We start from the raw sequence: 21,569 nt of genomic DNA, 5'->3' as shown, positions 1-21,569 counted from the left end.
TATCCTCTATGCTGTCTTGCTTCAGGGGATCCCCCTACAAATCTGGGCCACATCCTCTGGAAAGAAGCTGCCTAGTAAAGTAAACCAAAGATATTTTCTGCTACTGGTGGGGGGGGGGGTTGCAGGGGTCCCCTTAGCCTGTGACCCACAGTAGACACAGAAGAGGCCTGACACCCAGCCTTGCTCCCCTCACAGAAAATACTGGTCTAATCTTCCCCTAAGCAGACTTCTAGCTAAGGGTCCTGACTCCTTGGCAGCAATCCTTCACACCCTGTGGAACAAAGTCTCTATGACCTAGCCCATCTTAGCACCCTGTGTGGGTCAAGCTCTCCCGTCTCCCAGGACCTCCATGCCCTTGCCTGTCCCTATGAGTTGTACCCTGGGAGAGGAGTGCTAGGTTTTCCAATCTCTGGCTCTGTCCCTACATCTGTTTTAATAGTTAAGGCCCACCACTGGGTTTCTAAGCCTCAATTCAGGCTGACCACTAGGACAATTTTGTTTGTTTGGCTACTAAGCTCTTAAAGCCTGTGGCTAGTTTTGGAGGAGACTGGGAAACAGAGCTGCTCTCTGACAGCTGGAGAGGGGATGCTGCTATGGGACAGGGCTTCCCCAGCTGTTGACAGGTCACTCAGAAAAGGGAGTGAGCAAGGTAAGGTGGAAGAACGCTTCATCTTCAATCAGAAGCCAGGCATAGAAGGGCATCAGTATGTCCCACCTAGTATGATGACATCTGGTGGGTCAGTAGTAGAAGAGTTAATACCCAGAAGTCATGAAAACCATCTCAATCAGCAGGGTAGGATCAGACCACCAGTGCCCAGTACCATATGGGGCTCTGTGCCCTAGAAACCAAACGGTGGGTTCAGAGTGGCCACATGGCCATTTTAATTATGCCCAGCATGTGGGAGAATTGAATCTTGCATAGCTCAAGGGAGCTAGTCAGACAAAATCTAGAACAAAATCAACTCACTGACACAGATATTCATGCAGCACATTCTAGGTGCAAGAGATGGTACTGCCCACACAACAGGCACAGAACAAGCTTTTCAGGCATCACCCAACAGAACAGGAAAGCTAAGGCACTTCTGGGCCATGCATCTCAAAGGCTATGTCCTAGAAGCTGGCCCTGTTTGAGATCAAAGGGCATACTTCATTTGGGGAGGGTAGCAAAATCTTCAGAGGGAGGTGGCATTTGGAAAGGGTCTTTACAGATGGATGGGATATTAGCAGGCAACAGCAAGCAAAATGTGAGCAAGAGAGCTTATGAGACAGAGGGCACAGCAGGAGCCTAGGTGGGGAGGACAGAAGCTCAGGGGTGGCAGAGCTCAGTTTGACCAAAGGTGGGGAACCACATGGGCAGCCCTGGGAGGTGATGCTACAGGGAAACAACATCCAGAGCCTTGGGTATTGAGCCAAGGGCTGGACCTTGACTCAGTGCAGGGTAGAGAATGTAGGTGGGAAGGGAAATGACATGGTCAGAGGTGCATTTGAGAGACAATGGTCAGGAGGTTACTTGGATATGCGGGATTCAGTTTTCTGGCATGACCTTTAAGTGGTGATCTTCAGCATGTAATCAGACTTTGCCCCCATCATTGCATGTGAGCAGCACTGAACTCAAAGGCCCACCTTACACCCCAGTAGTTGGGCACTAATAATTCTTCTGGGGGCCTTACCTTTTCTCATTTAGCAGTGGGGTCTACAGTGCTAAAAGGAAGGATCCCCTAGCTCATGGGGAAAATGTTCTTCAAATTTGTGATGATGTTACATGCACACAATTAGATGTCGTGATAAGATGGGTCTGGGGGCACGTGGGTGGCTTAGTTAAGTGTCTGACTCTTGATTTCTGCTCAGGTCATGATCTCAGAATCATGGGATCTAACTCCGTGTTGGGCTCAGTGCTCAGTGCGGAGTCTGCTTGAAATTGTCTCTCTCCCTCTGCCTCTGCCTCTTCCCCTGCTTGTGCTCTCTACATAAATAAATAAGTGAATAAAGAAATAATAGATAAGGGGCGCCTGGGTGGCTCAGTGGGTTAAGCCGCTGCCTTCGGCTCAGGTCATGATCTCGGAGTCCTGGGATCGAGTCCCGCATCGGGCTCTCTGCTCAGCGGAGAGCCTGCTTCTCTCTCTCTCTCTCTCTCTGGCTGCCTCTCCGTCTACTTGTGATTTCTCTCTGTCAAATTAATAAATAAAATCTTTAAAAAAAAAAAAAGAAATAATAGATAAATAAAATCTTTTTAAAAAAATAATAACATGGGTCTTATTCCTCCAACCTCTTCAAGCCCTTGGACGATACATCCTTGAGAGGGGCATCTAGTTTCTAGAGCTTTTACATTCAAACAAGAATGGCTTCTAGTAATCAGTATGACCTTGGGCAACATTCAGTAAACGTCCACTGTGTGTAAGACATGCCACTTTCTACCATCTAAAGGTATGCGCTAATCCATGTGTGCACTCCTTTACAGTCGCCTTTTACTGGAAGCTCGGTTTCTCCCTGTGTGAAATGAGAGGCTGGAATGAGCCATGTCTAGATCCTTGGTTCTAACCTCCTGCCCTCCTGCCAGGTAACTGGATATGAGACAACAAAGACCAGGTTGGAAAGGAAGCAGTTTAGGAGCCCATGCACAGACACCATAACAAACATAGGAGAATTATCTCTGAGGCCATTTGAACCCTAACTTTAATAGATCCCAGTTAAAGATGCTATGTATTTATCTGAGAGAGAGAGGGAGAGAGAGAAAAAAAAATAAGCAGGGGTGAGGGGCAAACAGAGAGGGAGAAGCAGACTCCCTGAGCAAGGAGCCTGATGTGGGGCTCCATCCCAGGACCCTGAGACCAAGACCCAAGCTGAAATCAAGAGTCAGACACCTAACCGACTGAGCTATCCAGGCATCCGCAGTTACGCAATTTAGATAAATGCATGCCTACGGCTGTTCAGGCTGCTAAACAAAAGGCTTCAACAACAGATTCATCTCTTCCTATTCTGGAGGCTGTGAGTCCAAAATCCAGGTGCTGGCTGAGTCGGTTCCCACGGAGACCTCTCCTCCTGCCTTGCCGACGGATGGCCGGCCACCCCCCGACTGTGTCCTTACATGGCCTTTCCTTGGTACATGTGCAAGAGAGAGGGAGTAATATTTCTCCTGTCTGTCCCTCTGAGAACATGAATGCCATCATGGGAGCTCCAGCTCATGACCTAGTTACTTCCCAAAGGCCCATGTCCAGATATTGTCACATTGGGGGCTTAGGCCTCAACATATGGATTCTGGGGGAACACAAACCTTCAGTCAGCAACAATTCATATATAATAGGCCCAGGTTGAACAATTAAAGAGGATTTCGGAAATGCTTGGGTTACATTACAAAGCATAATCATGAGACATCTTTGGAGGGAGGTGTTACAACCATCCTTCTGATCTTACAGGGGAGGACAGTGTAGAACAAAGAGATGAAGATGACCCAGCTACCCAGTGACAGAGCCAGGATTTGAACCATACTAGCCCAGAGTCCTTGTGCCTTGTGCGTTATAAGGCCCTGTGCCACCATCCAGAATGGAAGACGTGGGCCCTGTGTTCCCAGAAGCTGCTCCTTGGAGAACTGCTGCTTAAGATGTGATGCTGGGCCAGACAGGCTATTGCTCTGACCCAGCTAGGAAATGCTTATATTAAGCTGTCTGTATGCACAGGCTTTTCAGGAATGTAATTCTAACCTTAAAAGAATAGGATAAAATGCAACTTTTCAATTCAGATTAAAACCATTCAATCATGGGGTATATGGGTGGCTCTGTCAGTTGGCTTTCCGACTCTTGATTTCAACTCAAGTCTTGGTCTCAGAGTTGTGAATTTGAGCCCCACATTGGGCTCCACACCGAGCATGGAGCTTACTTAAAAAAAAAGAAAGAAAACCCATTCAGCCATGAATCACTATATTGTACACCTAAAACTAATAGAACATTGGCTGTTAACCATCCTGGAATTAAAATACTTTCCAAATCCATTCAGTCATAAAAAACACTCATCTTCTGTCCAGGTATTTCCTCTCTTTTCAAGAGTTTGGTATAGTCCCCATATGAAGAGACAACACAATCCATTCTCATTTCTCAGACCACAGGCTCTTCTCTCAGACCAGAAAGGGACAATTTTCAGTGTCCACTACTAGTACTCCAAACAGTCCCCATGGAAAAGGAGAAGCACGTCTTAAAAAAACAAAAAAAGGAAACAAAATACAATATGTTGTAAATCCTTAATACACAGCCAACAAATAAACCACTTGCCTCTTAAGAAATGATCTCCACATTCACCCCAAAAACCTTTGCTCTTTTTCCACTAGAACACCCAGGTCCAGCTTCCATAACGCTGTCCCCTGCAGAAGTAGAGGTATAGAAGTGACTTGTGCCCATTTCACACATGGAACAATCAGGGTCAAGACAAGTACAAGTGTGTGCTTATAGGGCATCCCCTAATGCCCACCCCTGACCCTGGCACTCATATTGTCATCAGAGGTTCTTCCACACTACTGGGCCCTGGGCCGGTTTGCGCTCAGGTAGCCCCTCCAGAGGACATTGAGAAAAAAGGGCAGGAAAGATAAGACAGCAAGGCTGGTGGGCCTGGCAGCAGTGTCTATGGGCTGTGAGATTATTCCCTTTTGAGCTGGATACTGGCCTGAGGTCACTGGTGTCCTTCAAAACCACTCTGTTCTTGGGCTCCCTGCCAGGCTCCTTGGTCTACTTGCCAAGGAGGAAGCAGGTGGACGGGCCCTGCGGTGGGTTAGGCTGCTGGGAGGCTGGCACTGGCTGGCCAGAGCAGGGACAGAGTGGAGCTGGTGCCAAGGGCCAGCTGGAGGGTGGACAGCCCTCACTGAGGCAGCCTCTCAGGGCTTCTCACTGGCAAAGGGTGAGAGCAGTAATGACGGAGCTGGCAGGGCCTGTCCTACGTTAGCATGTACCTCCTATCAGGCCATCACTCTGCTTTTCTTAATCAGCCAATGAGCATTTTCTGAGCCCCAACTTTGTGGTGGCACCACTGGCTAGACAAAAGACAAAGACAAAAGACAAGCTCCCCAGCATCAAGGACTATATTGGTTCACGGGAGATGGGCCCCTCCCTGGGGAAGGAGCTGGTGAAGCCCCTGTGGGCCCCACGCTTTGGGAGACTGGAACGGGGAAGGAAGTGCTACGCTTTTCTAGACACTGATAAACTTCAATTAAAAAGACTTGTTGTTGGGGCGCCTGGGTGGCTCAGTCGGTTAAGGGTCCAACTCTCGATTCCAGCTCAGGTCATGGTCTCAGAGTCAGGAGACTGATGCCCTCATCTGGCTCTGCGTTCAGTGGGGAGTATGCTGGAGAGTACCTCTCCCTCTGCCCCTCCGCCCACTCTCATGCAATCTCTTTCTCTCTCTCTCAAGTAAATAAATAAATTTTTTCTAAAAAATAAAAAAATAGGGGCACCTGAGTGGCTCAGTCATTAAGCATCCACCCATGGTTCAGGTCGTGATCCCAGGGTCCTGGGACTGAGACCCACATCAGGCTCCCTGCTTGGTGGGAAGCCTGCTTCTCCCTCTCCCACTCCCTGTGTTTGTGTTCCCTCTCTTGCTGTGTCTCTCTGTCAAATAAATAAATAAAATCTTTAAAAATTTAAAAATAAAAAATAGGGGTGCCTGGGTGGCTCAGTTGATTAATATCTCTGCCTTCAGCTCAGGTCATGATCCCAGGGTCCTGGCATCACAGGACTCTGCTCAGCTGGAAGCCTGCTTCCTCTTCTCTCTGCCTGCCTCTCTGCCTACTTATGATCTCTGTCAAATAAATAAAATCTTTAAAATAAATAAATAAATAAATAAAATAGAAAATAAATAAAATCCCTGTTAAAGATCCTATGGGGGCCCATGAATGATGCTGACTTCTCTGTCTCCTTTGTGGGTGCAGCTATCTGGGAATGAGCTGAGTCGTCCTGGGACCTGTGCCCCTCCCAGGCCGGGTGGAGAGACCTGGCTGGTCCAGAACAGTAGTGAGGGGCCACCTGGGGGGCTTGAAGCTTGCACTAAATAAAATGTAAAATGAGGCTCCTCAGTTACATTCGTGGCCTTTCAGTGCTCAGTACCACCCATGGCTGGGGGCTGCCAGCTGCCGAATTGGACAGAGCGGACAGAACTCTTTTCTCATCCCTGTAAGTCTCATTGGCTCATCTCTGTGCATCAATCCTTGCAGCAGAGAAGGGCACACACTCGGGATGGGGATTAAGGAGGGTGTGTATTGTGATGAGCACTGGGTGTTGTACGTAAACGAGGAATCACCGAATTTTACTCCAAAAAACAATATTGCACTCTCTGTTCACTACCTAAAATTTAAACTAAAAAAAGGAAAGAAAGAAAGAAAAGGGCATACCCTGGGTGAGCCGTGGGGGGAGGAGCCTAAGCCACTTGGGGCAGGGGTAGGGATGGGGAAGGCAGTGGAGAATGCAGAAGCTCCTCCGAGCAGGACTGAGCCCAAATCTCACCTTGACCTCACCTTGAGTGTTGGTGGTCCCTACATCTGAGGCCCCCTGCTTCTCTTTCCACATGTCTCCCTGAGTCATCTCCTCCACTCCATGGCCTCACTGACTAGTCCTCAGAGATGCTCAAGCAGGCTGTCTGTACAGTTCAGTGGACCTCAAAGTACATTAGATCCCCTTTGAGGGTTTCATAAAAGACAGGATCATGGCCCTTCCCTTCCAGTTTCTGATCAGCAAGCCCAGGGATGGGGCCAGAGAAGTTGCATTTCAAACAAACCCCAGGTGACAGGTGCCCCTGAGGCTGCTGGTCCAGAAACCACACTTGGAGGATCTTGGTATGGTCTAAAGATCCTGTTCATTGATTCATTCCACAAGTATCCACGCAATGATACCATGCACCAAGGGCTCCTTCTAGATGTGAGCAAACCAGGCAAGTTCCCTGTGCTAAGGGGCTTACATTCAAGTGAGGGGAGACAGCCAGTAAACAAAGCTGTGTGGAGGGGTGATGAACGTTATGAAGAACAAACCACAGCAAAGGAAAAAAGCTTTTTTATAGGATCATCAGGAAAGGCCTCGCTGATCAGGTGACATTTGAGCAAAGACCTCAAGAAAGCAAGGGAGGTGCAAAGATATGACCCTGGCCTTTCTGCCCATCTTTAGCTTTTTAATCAGAACAATGTGACTCGTGGTTAATATGCTTAACAATCAAGGTCATCAGTCTCTGTGACAGCTAGGTTTGAAGGCAAATTCGATGGTGTATGTGTGTGCATTTTGTTAAAAAGAAGCCTGATGCTAAAGGCCTTACATTTCATCTGGGTGGCTCAGTCATTAAGCATCTGCCTTTGGCTCTGGTCATGATCCCAGCTTCAGGCTCCTCCCTCCGAAGAAAGGCTGCTTCTCCGCCTCTCACTCCCCCTCCCCCTGCTTGTGTTCTCTCTCGCTGTGTGTCTCTCTCACTCTCTCTGTCAAATAAAGAAATAATCTTTAAAAAAAAAAAAAAAAAAAAAAAAAAGATTGCATCTGGGCTGGCAGTTCCACCTCTGGGCCCCATCTGTCCACACCCCTCTCTGTGAGGTGAGGGGTCCCAAAGGTGATAAGGGGACTGCCGCAGAGCCGGTTTCCCACTTCTAGACGAGGCCTTAGGGTTCCCAGGGCAGATGGCTCCAGCCCATTTCTAGGGCCTTCAGGCTTCTTCCCTGCCCACCCCCACCCCAGGCAAAAAGGCGACTGAATAGCGGTGGGGTAGCCTGGGACCTGGGATGTCCTTACACAACCGCCCCAGGTCCGACCGACGAGACACAGAACGGCCACGGAAGGAGAGGCTCAGTGTGCCTTGCCAGTCCCGGTTCCGCGAACGTCTACGGCAGGCCGGCCAGCCTCAACCGACGAGCCGAACGCTCCATACCTCCCTGCAGCTCTGGGGTCCAGACAGGAGAGGGTGGGTCAGTCACATGTGTCCACCGTTGCCGGAGGAATAAGCAGTGTTTAGGGCCACGACTCAGGAGCCTCTCCACCCGCACGAGGAACGCGGGCTCGCGGGTGGCCCCGGCCCCTCGGGCTGCCCCGGCCCCTCGCCCACGCGCAAGTTTCGCCGGAAGCGCCACCCCTCACTCTCCTTTTCAACACGTGGTATCTTTTTAGGCCCAACTGTCCCAGGCCTTAAACGGGGTTTCGGATAAGGCGAAGGAAGCAAAAGAGTTTCTGGTCCAGCTGAAGAACATCCTGCAGCAGATCCAGGTGAGCCGAGCCCAGCCCCGGGCCGGGCGGGCAGGGCAGGACGCAGGCGGCAAGGGGGAAGGGACGGTCCCTGCGGCGAGCATGTGGTCGGTGAGGAACACAGAGGGTTTAACTGTCCTACCGCGTAGCCGCAAAATATTGCTGTGTCACTTACGAAATCCATGCGTGTGCGGAGCACCCACGCTGGGTCACACATGGAGCCGAGCACAGATCACGCAAGCACCGTCCCCGGCCACAGCGGCCCGTGGGCAAGAGTGCGCATGCGTGCGCTCTACGTGGATGTGGATGCGCATGCGCCTGCGGTACGTGAGTGCGCATGCGTGGAGGGCCTGTTCACAGCTTTGAGGAACTCGGAAGGTATTTCTTTGTTTGCACGGAGAGGGGAGACCCAGGGCACTGCGTTCTTAATCTTAGATTAGGTCCACACTCGTGACTGCCTTTTAGTTTAAGCAGCTCTCTAAAGGCCGTATGTGCCAACACAGCCACACTGTGGGGTGCGGGGAGTGAGAGCCGCAGCGCAGGTCACCGCGCGAGGTCAGAATCTGTGCTGGTCTCAGAGACCCCGAAGGATCCTAAGACGGAGACAGATCCTGCAGCCAGAGCTCTGTATTGGGGGTCGTTTTCCCGTCTTCCGATTACAGAAAGCGAAAGTATATATTGTACAAATTTTGGAACGTAGAGAACAATAGACAGGACTAAGGAGTAGTTCACCATCATCTCCTCACCGTAGGTGACTGCTTCATGCTTTTGATAGGTTCCTCGTGACTGACACACATGTGCGTGCAAGCAGTGTGGAATTGTGCCGTACGTGTGCGTGCAAGCGGTGTGGAATTGTGCCGTATGTGTGCGTGCACACGGTGTGGAATTGTGCTGTACTTCACTTACAGCCTCCCTTTTTCCCCTTTCCAGTCTTTCATGAACATTTTGCACGGCTCCAATGAACAAGGTTTGAACTATGTGCCAAGATTCGTAGTACCCCTGCCCTGACTCACATTAACATTGTTTCCAGTGTAATAATGTTACAGATGTCTCTGCCAAGAACTTCTCTGAAATACTTCTCTGTGTCTCGCTCTGGGCACAATTCTGCGTGTCTTCTCCCTAAAGCTCTCTGCCTCCCGCAGGAGAACGGACTGGACTATGAAGCCTGCCTGGTTGCTCAATGTGACGCTCTGGTCGACGCTTTAACTCGGCAGAAAGCCAAGCTGCTCACCAAGGTCACCAAAGAGAGGGAGCACAAGCTGAAGGTAGGTACCTGGGTGATGACAACCTGGCCCTCCTCACAGCCTCTGCACCGCACGTGCGGATGCACCCAGTAGGTGCTGGGTCAGTATTAGGTGAGTGAAAGAATGGATGAATGAACGAATGAATGAATGAGGCGAAGAGGGAATGAACAAGCTGACCCCGCACCTGCTCACACTCACGTGACTTTCCCCAAAGCCATGCTCTCCCTGCAAAGCTGCATTCGGGTGCCCTGACTCCTGCTCAGGTCAGAAGTACCCTCTCTCATCTTCTCTGAGGTCCTGTTGTTTGTCTAAGGGACTCTGCTTCTCACCTTGTAGAGCAGAAGGGACCAGTGATGGTGGCGAGGCCATGCTTTGCTCAGGTCATCAGCTCTGCCATCTTCTTCAGGCCCTCTCTAATATCTCACACCCTCAGTAACGAGCAGTAATAATATGACCAGTGTCCCCCTCACAAGACACTGGGCTCCTGGTGTGAGCAGGTTCACGAACACTCTGCATCGTTGGAGGACTGCTTCATTGTCTTGGCGGCGGGGGGTGGGTGTTCAACCTATTTTGTAGATATTTCCCAAATGAATTAGGAAACAATACTTCAAGGAAAGAAGGAAGGAGTGTTGGGGATGGTCTGTGTGTTCAAGTGAAGCAGCTGAACCGATCCAATTATCCATGACCACCAACAAGAGAGAAGAAAGACAAGAAGTTGGTCACTGGTTCCACAGGCAGTTTCAGACTGTGTACTTTCTCGGCTATCCAGAGCTCAGGAACAGAGTTCATTCTGTTGGGCATTGGGTCAGCTTGTTGGGAAGTGAGTCCATTTATCCCCCATGAGAGAGGGCCCATGGAGCTCAGGAGCCAGCACCCAGAGGAGAGGACACAAGGTGGTCCCCTCTCCCAGGGCTTTCTCTGTGCGACTTCTCCAACCCCCACTACAGCCTGGCTCTTCCTCCTCTGAAGAAATGATTACTGGGGGTCCTTTTCATCGCAGATGGTCTGGGACCAGATCAACCACTGCACTTTGAAGCTGCGCCAGTCGACGGGGCTGATGGAGTACTGCCTGGAGGTGATCAAGGAGAACGACCCCTCCGGCTTCCTGCAGGTGAGGCTGGGCTCGGAGAACAGAGACAGGCTTGGCTTCCCACCTCCAGGTCCGCCACCACTCCCCAAACTAGCTGAAGTTTGGGGAGAATCCCTTCCAGTGAATTGAGCAGATACTCCTTTGCTCAGAGATTCCGGAAGACCCAGGTTCTCATCTTGGCTCTGACTCTCACTAGCCGTGACCATGGTTCTGGGTCGTTGTTAAAAGAGGGAGTCAGATGTCATCATTTCTAGGGCCAGAATGTTATGAGTTTATTCTTTGGCTTCCAGAGACCCCTGCTCAACATTTTCCCCACAAATGGGAGAGGACAGTCTTTGCCAGACAAGCTGGAAAGACTGTAATGGAGGAAGTGAGTTAGCAGAATCCTCATGGCCCGTTATCTCAATGGGCAGATGTAGACGGATGGCCACTGCCCACAGAGCCCATGCAGCCTTGCTGCGGCATCCCCCCAACAGCCAGGCTGACTCAGGGCCACGAGCATCTCTCAAGAACATGACAGTGATTCAGAAGGTGGCTCAGTCCTCTGTCTGCGGGGAAAATGATGAATCCCTTTGGCTAATCCCCAGAAAGGGCACACGGGATCATGGCTCCTCAGGGGCACGTGCAAGTGTCAGAATGAGCAGGACTTTCCAGCAGAGGAGAGCAGAGCTGGGGGCTTGATGGGGACTTTGAAACAGAGCAGCTTGGAGAGAACATTCTGTGGAGAATGAGCTTCAACATTCTGGGGCTATAGGAAGCACTTCCTTCAGACCCTGGAACAAATCACTTTTATGTTTCACTTTGCAAAGTACTAGATCTAACAAAAGCAGTACAGTGAAGAAGGCTTTTGCATATTTAAAAAAAGTATCATTGGCTTCCCAAAACGGCTTGGCCTGATATCTTTCAACAGCAAGTTCTTCTTCACATGTCGATGATCGCTTTTTCAGAATACGATTCAAATGGTAACAGTGCATTTTTATTTGCCCAGTGTCATGCTGGCAGGGATCCTATCTTCTCCACTGTGGCCTGAGAGCCCATGGCCAGCGCAGCCCCTTCCCTGTCCCCAAGCCACAGACACCAAGCCCCTCCTCCTTTCCCACCACTTACTGCATGATTTTTCCTTTGCAAATCAAAACCCTACACTCTGTGCTCCCCTTCAAGATCTCAGATGCTCTGATCAAGCGTGTCCAGGTGTCTCAGGAGCAGTGGGTCAAAGGTGCCCTCGAGCCAAAAGTGTCTGCGGAGTTCGACTTGACCTTGGACAGCGAGCCGCTGCTGCAGGCCATCCACCAGCTGGACTTCATCCAGATGAAATGTAGGGGTGAGCCGTGGTTGGCCCAGTTCAGGCCACGCTTCTTTCAGAAGAGGCATCCACTCTGAGGGGCAGCTCAGTGTCACTGGTGACAGGCAGAGGGAGCAGAGGGGGAGGGGACGGGATGCCAAAGTCACAGGCCCAGGTTCAAGTCCCAGCTCAGCCACCCACTAGCTGGGTGGCCTAGGGTGGGGAGCACCCCAGTCTGAGCCTCAGTTTTCCCATTTGTAAAAGAGGATTCATTATTTATTCAGACACTTAGTGAGTGTGCCATGTGTCAGTCGCTATTCTAGGTGTAGGACACAGCTTTGGACAAGTCAACAAACTCCTTCGTAAGATTGAGCTGATATTCTAGAAAAGGAAATAGACAGTACCCAAATATATCATACAATGTCCAATGGAGAGAGACGCAGTACAGGAGAAGAATATTCCAGATGGCAGAGGGATGGCAAATGCAAAGGTCCTGAGGCAGGAGTCCGTTTTCTGGGTTCCAAGAAGAGCAGAAAGGTCAGAGGTGAGAGCAGAATGAGTAAGACGGAGGGTGCTAGGAGGTGGAGGAGAGCCATGGGAGACACAGGCCAAGGGTCAAATATTGTGTGACTTGCACCATGTCGCAAGATTAGCAAGTAATGGCCAGAACCAAAGCCAGAGTCCTATTCCAAAGGCTCTCTCTCCGGGGACATCAAAGGTACATTCCAGAGAGGCCATAAAGCTGTTTGGTTTTTTAAAACCAAAATATGAAAGGACAGGGTGCCGCTCCCACAGAATCTATGAGGTCAGGAAATCCTTACCTGCAAAATATGGGGCCATTTTTACACTAAGGACGATACAAGTGTCTTGCACATCTCCGTGCCCACTCCCACACTCGGTTTGCACCTCAGGCAAAGTTTGGAAATGCCGCCTGTGAATGGGATGTTGTACGGAGGAACGGGGAGCCTGGCAGAGTGTAGGGAGGTGCGGCAGAAGAAGGGGTGGGCCTGGAAAGGGCGGTGAGAAAGGAGGAGACTTGGAGCCGCTCCCAAGGCTCAGATGCTGCTCTGGGATTGGGTGGTGGGTTCACACGGGAACTGGGAGAGGCAACAGCAGAGCCTAGGACGGAGAGAGGACCCCTCCATGCTTGTAAACTGAGGCCCGGGGAGTTGGCTCCTCTCAGCCAGCCCTGAGACCAAGTCTGTAAACAAGACAGGGCTGCACCCAGCTAAACTACCAGTGCCACTTGGAAGACGGTCCAAATCACAGGAGCCAAACCGAAATCTCTGGTGTTTAGAAATCCGGTGTTGTGATTTTCCCTTTGGCAGCTGTCGGTGTGGACTGGATTTATCTCTAAAATCTCTTGAGCCTGAACAAAGCTAGAATATAAACACTTTCTCCCAATCTTACCATGATGGAACTTAGGATACATTTGATTCACATCCCTAATTCCAGGGGTTGGCTGTTGGCTACTCCAGGTTGCCTCTCCCTCCCGCATCTGGATCCCTGGGCCTTTAACGTTTAAATGTGTCTCTGGGCCAGATGTTTAAATGTGTCTTCAAATTCTGCATGCCCCCCCACCACAAGGGCACCTTCCCAAGCTGCAGTATAAGCCGCCCGTTGGCCCCACAGAGAGGGTCCACACAGGCCTTTGCGTGGCCAGGAGGCATGCGGGGACATGTGGAACCTGGGTCTGTGGGAATCCCTCGTGGGTCCCTTGTGGATCTGAGAATCAAAACCAGGGGTTCTCAGTGGGCACATGGGGAAGAGGTCAGCCCTTCCTTAGGGCTCCAGACACAGAGGCGCAGAGGCCTCTACCATGCCTTTCCCATCCCCCAACCCGACTCCAGGACATGCTGGGAATATGCGGTCACCAGTCACCTGTGCTTGCCCTCGCCCCCACCAGCTTTGAGACAGAGACTCCCGGGGCTGAGGTGTGCCTACGAGAGGTTGGGAGGGACCGCAGGGTAGCCACCATTCTTTCTGAGGCCCGGGGGCTGCTGCCTTGGGGGAGGAGAGTCGACACAAGTGTCCAGTGCCCTGTGAGGGATCTGGGCACTGAACCAGGGGTTCCTGTCACAGTGCCGCCCAGCCCCCTGCTACAGCTAGAGAAGTGCTGTACCCACAACAACAGCGTCACGCTGGCCTGGAGGATGCCACCCTTCACCCACAGCCCTGTGGACGGCTACATCCTGGAGCTGGACGACGGCGACGGGGGCCAGTTCCGGGTGAGGCCCTGCTGCTTGTTTGGAGGGTTCCTAACTCTGAGGTCTCTGGACTAGCCTGTGGGGCTGCCCTCAACTCCAATGCTGCCCCCAGAGGGCACTGGCCCAAAAGCAGAGGGCTGGTGGGTCTGGACCCTTGGGAGCTGGTGCCATTCCAACAAGGGCTAGGTCTGGGCAGCCCCCGCAGGCAGAGGTGGCAGCCACAAAAAATTTAGGACAGCTTTCCTGTGAAGACTGACACAGGTCTGAGGCCAAGGAGGAGCTCAGAGAAGTTGTCACCTGCGCGGATTAACTTCCCAGTTCACCCCACCAGTGTAGTCCTACCTGTTATTCCATGTCCTCCCAGATACCCCCATTCGCGCAGGTCCCCACTCCCTCAATTTCCTGTGACTCCCTGCTCTGTCTGCCTCGTGGATTGTTCTACCTGGCGAAGTGCTCTGCGTGTACAGACAGACACTTGGTAAACGGTGGTTGGGTTGGAATGACCTATGCTCATGTTCCCTGTGATGAAATATCATGGGGTTAATAAAGGCTCTTTGTGAGCCAGAGATGGTCTACTCCCCCATCTGGTAGAGACCCCAGCCCAGAACCCCTAATAGAGCTCTACCTTGAGATTTCACACAGTGAAGCTCAGGTCACTGCCAAGGTGCTTTGTGGGCAGGAGACCAGGGAGCACAAACTCTGAGTCTTCTGAGAGTTGCCCCTTTTCCTTCTGAGGACACTAAGACACACTAGAGCAAACCAGTGCCACCACCATAGTTGTTCTGTCCTGGGGAGCTGTGCCATCTAACAAGTCTTGCCGAAGACCAATACTCCTTTTGTTTCTCTCAAAGGAATTTAAGCATTTGTTGTTTAATTTTGTTTGTTTGTTTGTTTGAAAGGTCGCCTACAAGAACATAAGACTTGGGGAAAGAACTACAGCATTCCCTTGGGAATTGTTGGGTCCCCTGTGGCTCTGGGCATTTTAGGGAAGAGGGGAACAGAGGTCGGGTCAGCAAGGAATGGCAGCAGATCACTCACTGGGCTCAGAACCTCAGAGGTCTGGTTGTGCAAAGGAGCAAAGACCGGAAAGAGCTCCTAGACCGGAAATAGGGAAAAGAGCCCCTGTTTCTGAAATGGGAAGAGAAGACTGTTTTAGGCTGTGCAAAGAAGCAGCCACAAATACTGATGGCCTCTCTGCTGTGAGACATGACCAATAACGAAAGCTAGATACAGGGGCTAGAATTGATGAGGAGTCACACGTTATAGGAGGGAGAGTGTTGGCTTTGAATGCAGATAGGCCTGGACTTGAACCCTGGCTTCCACAGTGGTTCACTCTGATGCTGGGCAGGTTTCCTACCTTGTCTGTGTCTCCTCATATATAAAATATTTTAAAAAACCAATAACACCTTTCAAGGATTGTGTGAGGATTAAAATGCCTGATACAGAGCATTGCATACAGCGATTATTATTAATAAGTTGGAATAACAAAGGGAGCGCCAACCCCCTAAACAATCAGATAGGAAATATGTTCAGACAAAGTAGAAACAGTGGCACAGGAGGAGGGCCAGGCTGTGCATTGGGGGAAGTTAGGTGGACAAAGGTGAGTTTGAAGTGAATGGGGAACAAAGTAAGTCCCTACTGAAGGCTCTTTGGGGTCCCGTTCAGAAATGTGTCACCCTCTCAGGAGGCTGTGAGCAACGCAGTTCTGGGGGGAGGGGTGGCAAAAGAGGGGGAGGGGGCGTGCAATGCCCCTTTCAGTCCAAATCAACTTGAACCCACCTGTGCTTGTTCACACGCTTCTGCTGTCCGCTTCTTCCCATTGAATGTACTGACCCTTCTTCTAAAAATATTGGTGATTTAGTCTAGTTAGATGCCTAGCACATGTTTCCTAGCTTAAATTCCCAGAAAAACCCAAAAATCTTCTCTTGCTCCAACCAAGGAGGAAGTGAGGTTTCTGTACCTCCACCCCCTTGGGGAGTCCTGTCTGACTGGCTAGCCTCAACAGGGCCAGGACATCCTCAGGCACCATGCCGGCTGGCTGCAGACCCGCTGTCCCTCCCTGCCTCCCTAGGACCCCCTCACACCTCCGCTCCACACAGGCAGAGGGGCTGGCCGGCCAGGGGTCAGACTCTGTGCTCGACTTGGACACGGTCTGCGACCCTGCAGCCCTCATCCAAATTCCTCTGATTCAAGAGCTCTGTGGGGGCACTAGCTCTTTGAATGTCAGTATGTCGCTAAGAGAAATGTTCCCACTAACCGAGGCATCTCCTGAGTACTCTTGGCTGTCTTTTAGGAAGTGTATGTTGGCAAAGAGACCCTGTGCACCATCGACGGTCTGCATTTCAACAGCACCTACAACGCCAGGGTCAAGGCGTTCAACTCCTCTGGCGTCGGGCCTTACAGTAAAACTGTCGTCCTGCAGACGTCTGATGGTAAGCACTCAGGGCTCAGGGTAGGACCAGATTCAGGCACTGGGGACAAGCTTCAGAAGGAGAACAGGTGGGAACACTCAGCTGCGTAGGACAGAGGAATGGAGGGATGGAGGGAATGTAGCAGCGGAAGTGTGTGTCTCCTCTGGCTCCATCCCTGCCCTGCTCACTGTGGCCCCTTGCCTGCACGTCCCCTCCCCCGACAAGCCACCAAAAAAGAGCCGGTTCTTCACCCCACTTGCTGGACTGGGAAGGGGAACAAGCAACTGAGAAGCTCAGGGTGATCCAGGGGCTGAGAATGGGTAAGCGGTCCTGGAGAAAAGGCCACTGGTCCCTGGGCATGATGATCCCTTGAATACCTAGTGTGAGAGCCCAGATCTGAGGCTTTACACACCTCGCCGCAACCTTTCAGGTCTCTGGCAACGAGAGCGCATGGGCATTCATGGGATTTTGGTCATCTGAGTCCTTAGCAGGGAGTGATGACTTAAATAAAGAACATGTTCCAAAAAGCGTCCTTCCCACTCACCCAGACATGCCCCAGCTTCAGCTGCAGTGTCCTGGCATGGTGCCAGTCCTGTTTATTGTCATCGTGTATCCCAGCGTATCCTCTGGGTGCCCTGAGGGAAATGTGACACGCCTGGTTAGTCTCCCAAGGACGGAGGGGAGAGAGGGCAGCAGCAGATGCTCTCGTCAAAGGCACAACTGGAGATGCTTTTCTGAAAGTGGTGCAGCCCGCAGGCTCATTTTAGAAATCATGAAGAGGTCACCAGCTCTCTGCCCTCGGGGGCCCCCTAGCCTGGAGAGCAGCGGTTCTTGCCCCACACACTGTGGTCGTAATCTTAGAGCAAGTGCCTCATTTCCCCCAGTTTGAGGGCTTGGAGAATGGAGGAGGCCACTCGATGGGCTGCGGAACAGGAAGATGGAGCTTGGTGACTTTGGTTACATCGCTTCACTTGTCTGGATGTCATATCCCACACCCACCGTCTTTAACTTAAAACCGTGTGGAGCATAAGGGAACAGTGTCCAAGACCCGACTGCACAAGATGCATTTAGGTCTGGGCTCTGACGCCCGAATGTCTGCATTCCTTGGCAAGGTTGGGCTCATGGGATTGAGACGCTGGATGAACACAGATCTGAGAGAGAGAGAGACAGAGAGTGTGTGTGTGTGTGTGTGTGTACATGTGTGCCCAGGTGTTACTCCTACAGGGAAGAACATTCAACACAGGATGCCAACTTTCTGAGAGATGCAAATGAGGCTTTCTCTGAGCCCAGGGTAGAGACCGCTAGAGATTTCCATCCCTGACTCTGCTTCCCTCCTCTCCAGTGGCCTGGTTCACCTTTGACCCCAACTCTGGGCACCGGGACATCATTTTATCCAATGACAACCAGACGGCCACGTGTAGCAGCTACGACGACCGGGTGGTGCTGGGTACGGCAGCTTTCTCCAAGGGCGTGCACTACTGGGAGCTGCACGTGGACCGGTACGACAACCACCCGGACCCCGCATTTGGGGTGGCCCGGGCCAGCGTGGTCAAGGACATGATGCTGGGCAAGGACGACAAGGCCTGGGCTATGTACGTGGACAACAACCGCAGCTGGTTCATGCACTGCAACTCCCACACCAACAGGTGCGCCGTGGTGGGGCATGCAGGGGCGAGGGCCCTGCCAGCAGCGCGTCCCTGCAGCCATCCCCGAGGTCAGGCATCGGCGGGAGGTCGGAGGGGAGAGGTGTTGCAGCTACTTGGCCGTCCAGTGTCCCTGTGGAAGTGAGTGTTTGCCTGCAGAGCCTGCCGCAGAGACTAGAGCAGCCCCAGGGCACGTGGCTTTATGGGACACTCAGCAAACCCCACAACCAGGTTTTGCCAGGCCCCTAGGCTGTCCTTCCCTTCCCAGTTCTGCTCCCCTTTCCTTTATGCACTGTTAGCTGGGGCCCAAGTCCCCGCGCAGCCGGCGCCCTCAAGGCTGTGACCAGGTCTCTGCAACGGGAGCAGGTGCCATTAGCCAGCTGCCTATTCACAAACCACAGAGGGGCCGGGTCCAGACCCCCCAGCTCTGTCTCTACCTGCTTAAACCAAACAGGGCCCAGATACACTGCCCACGGGAGGAATAACAGGAAGCACTTTTTATTTTATTTTATTTATTCAGTGTTCAAGATTGTTTATGCACCACACTCGGTGCTCCATGCAATACGTGCCCTCCTTAATACCCACCACCAGGCTCACCCAACCTCCCACCCACCGCCCCTCCAAAACCCTCAGTTTGTTTCTCAGAGTCCACAGTCTCTCATGGTTCATCTTCCTCTCCGATTTCCCCCAACTCACTTCTCCTTCCCTTCTCCTAATGTCCTCCATGTTATTCCTTATGCTCCACAAGTAAGTGAAACCATATGATAATTGACTCTCTGCTTGACTTATTTCACTCAGCATAATCTCCTCCAGTCCCGTCCATGTTGATACAAAAGTTGGGTATTCATCCTTTCTGATGGAGGCATAATATTCCATAGTGTATATGGATCACATCTTCCTTATGCATTTGTCCGTTGAAGGGCATCTTGTTTCTTTCCACAGTTTGGCATCTGTGGCCATTGCTGCTATGAACACTGGGGAACAGATGGCCCTTCTTTTCACTACATCTGTATCTTCGGGGTAAATACCCAGGAGTGTAATTGCGGGGTCATAGGGAAGTTCTATTTTTAATTTCCTGAGGAATCTCCACACTGTTCTCCAAAGCGGCTGCACCAACTTGCATTCCCACCAACAGTGTAATAGAATTCCCCTTTCTCCACATCCCCTCCAACACATGTTGCTTCTTGCCTTGTTAATTTTGGCCATTCTAACTGGCGTAAGGTGGTACCTCCCTGTGGTTTTGGTTTGAATCTCATGGCTAGTGACAATGAACTTTTTTCATGTGTCTGTTAGCCATTTGTATACATGGCGCCTGAGGCTTACAGTATCTCATTCAGTTCTCACCAGTATACAAAAGTCCTTTTACAGATTCTAGGAAGGGTTTGGGTTAAACAAGTGTCCCAAGTCACAGCACTACCTTGAGGCGCTGTCAGAGCCCCGCCAGAGTCCCGCCTCCGCTTCTCTCTGGGGTTGGGGAGCAGGTGGGACCCTGGGTAGGGGGTTGCGATAGCGGAGCCCTGCACCGCCCCAGGGCAGAGCCTCGGACCGGTCTCTACCGCCACCCGGTGGTCAGTGTCTGAATAGCACCAGGGGCCGGCTCCAGTTCCTTTTCTCCACCCTGGGCTCAGCACACCCTGGGGGAACCTGCCCTCTTGGGAAGCCCTTTTCCAGTCAGCGCCCCAGGTTTTTCCCACGACCTTCCTCATGACCTTGCTCTCTGCCCTGCCTGCAGCTGGTGAGCTTGTGCCCCATCAGGAAGAGGGTAAAAATGGGTTTTTTTGTCAGCGTGGAGCCTCTGAGCTGGGGGTAGAGACCTCAGCCCTCAGCTGAGGGAAGGGCGTCTGGTGGACCTGCTTCTAACACGGAGAGGAGGCAGGTCGGCCAGGGCCCCCGCAGCACAGTGCAGCTCACCGATGCTTCTCGCAGAGCGGACGTGAACTCCCACCGTGGCCAAATGTGGGATCAGGGATGCTTATCGGAGCGTCACAACTTAGCCTCAGGCTCCACCGCTGGCGCCCACAGGATGGCGACTCCAACAGGGGACTTGGTCGCAGGTGTCTGGGCCGTTTCTGAGATGAGCTGAAGCCCCATGGACCTTCTGAAATCTCCTGGAGGCCTGGCTGTCTGTCTCTTTGTGGCTCTCAACTTCTCACGGGTTAAAGCTGTCTAGGGCACCAAGTTCGTTCCTTTCCTTGGCAGATAAAGGAGCCTTCCTTCCCCACTCCAGGTTTCTAAGTGGGACCTGCTCATCAAAACCCGAAAACTCCCTGGGGGTTCAAGTCTCAGGGACTGTGAGGGTAAACGGGACAGAATAAGCTGGTTCCCCCAGGGTAAGGAAGCAAACATGAGGGGTAAGGCCTTCCTGTGTGGTCCTTAACTGGTGAGTGCGCTTCAGGAAAAGTCTCATAGCCCAGAAGAAGAGCTCCCTGCATGGCCAGGGGGGCTGTGTGTCGGGGAGGATATTCCGAGCATCCTTTAAGTGACTCAGAGCCATCACCTCCATCCCAAGCTGGGTGTGGTTGGTGATGGGGCTTCCTGGGGCTTCTCTTCCCAGGACGGAAGGTGGCGTGTGCAAGGGGGCCACTGTTGGCGTGCTCCTGGACCTGAATAAGCACACTCTGACCTTCTTCATCAACGGGCAGCAGCAAGGCCCCACCGCCTTCAGCCACGTGGAGGGGGTCTTCATGCCGGCCCTCAGCCTCAACCGTAACGTGCAGGTACTGTGTATCCTCGAGGCAGGAGCCCATCTGGTGGCTCCCCTCGGGGCTCGGGGGCTTCCAGAGGGCACTTGAACGACGTGGGCTGTAAGGCAGCTGACTGTCGTGTGCCCGGGCAGAGAGCCACCTCCCCTCAGCCCACCTTCCCTGGAGACGGTCTCTCCGGCGTGATCAAGTCTCACTTACTCACTTGAAATAAGCAGAGGCTCTAAGCCGGTGGCCAGGTGTGTGCTGGGCCTTCCAGGCGAGGCTCTCCCCTGAGAGGAAAAACACACAAGTGGGCTGGAAGAGACTTGTCCGAGGGGCTGTGAGTTTCCTTCTGCTCCCTCTCGCCCTTCTCTGCTCCCTCTGGCTCCCATATGAAGTAGGCAAGAAAGATGTCCTTTTAGATCTCAGGGCTGGGCCGTCCCCAGGGAGGGCTCAGGAGGCCGCAAAAGGATAGAGACAGAATGGGAGCCTGGATGGGTGTGTGTCGGGGGGAGAGTAAAGTGGAGGTAGCACCCTTGGCCTCTGGCAGAGCCCTCCTCCCACGGGGGTCCTGCTTTGTGGTGCCCACTGGCTCTGAGTACTGACAGGGCTGCGTCCATCACTGATGGATTGATTTGTACCCCTGCTTGCTCACGGGAGGGCTTTGAGGCAGCCTGAAACGTGGGCTGTCCTCCCACCTGGTTAATAGAACAGGTGCCCAAAAGGCACGGGGGCCACGGAAAGAAAGCAGAAACAAATACATAACCGCGAGGGCCATACGCCTGCTGCAACAGAGCCTTGGCCTTGTCTGGGCTCCTG

General features: G+C 52.2%; 1 protein-coding gene across 3 annotated transcripts in view; it reads left to right on the top strand.

Annotated features, from left to right (window-relative positions):
- Window positions 1-21,569, top strand: part of TRIM67 (tripartite motif containing 67) — a 47,228-nt gene that overhangs the window by 19,558 nt on the left and 6,101 nt on the right. For 2 of the 3 annotated variants that reach the window (XM_059397338.1, XM_059397337.1), the window contains 8 exons: window positions 8,115-8,210; window positions 9,332-9,454; window positions 10,434-10,544; window positions 11,685-11,844; window positions 13,888-14,033; window positions 16,306-16,444; window positions 17,766-18,069; window positions 20,621-20,783. In XM_059397338.1, the coding sequence (XP_059253321.1) occupies window positions 8,115-8,210; window positions 9,332-9,454; window positions 10,434-10,544; window positions 11,685-11,844; window positions 13,888-14,033; window positions 16,306-16,444; window positions 17,766-18,069; window positions 20,621-20,783 (1,242 nt within the window). The remainder of the gene's footprint in view (window positions 1-8,114; window positions 8,211-9,331; window positions 9,455-10,433; window positions 10,545-11,684; window positions 11,845-13,887; window positions 14,034-16,305; window positions 16,445-17,765; window positions 18,070-20,620; window positions 20,784-21,569) is intronic. The other variant, XM_059397339.1, reaches the window with a different exon arrangement.

This window comes from Mustela nigripes, chromosome 4 (assembly GCF_022355385.1).
Source record: "Mustela nigripes isolate SB6536 chromosome 4, MUSNIG.SB6536, whole genome shotgun sequence".
NCBI classification, from domain to species: Eukaryota; Metazoa; Chordata; class Mammalia; order Carnivora; family Mustelidae; genus Mustela; species Mustela nigripes.
The sequence above is the reverse complement of the archived record's forward strand: the minus strand, read 5'-3'. Positions and strand labels throughout refer to the sequence as shown.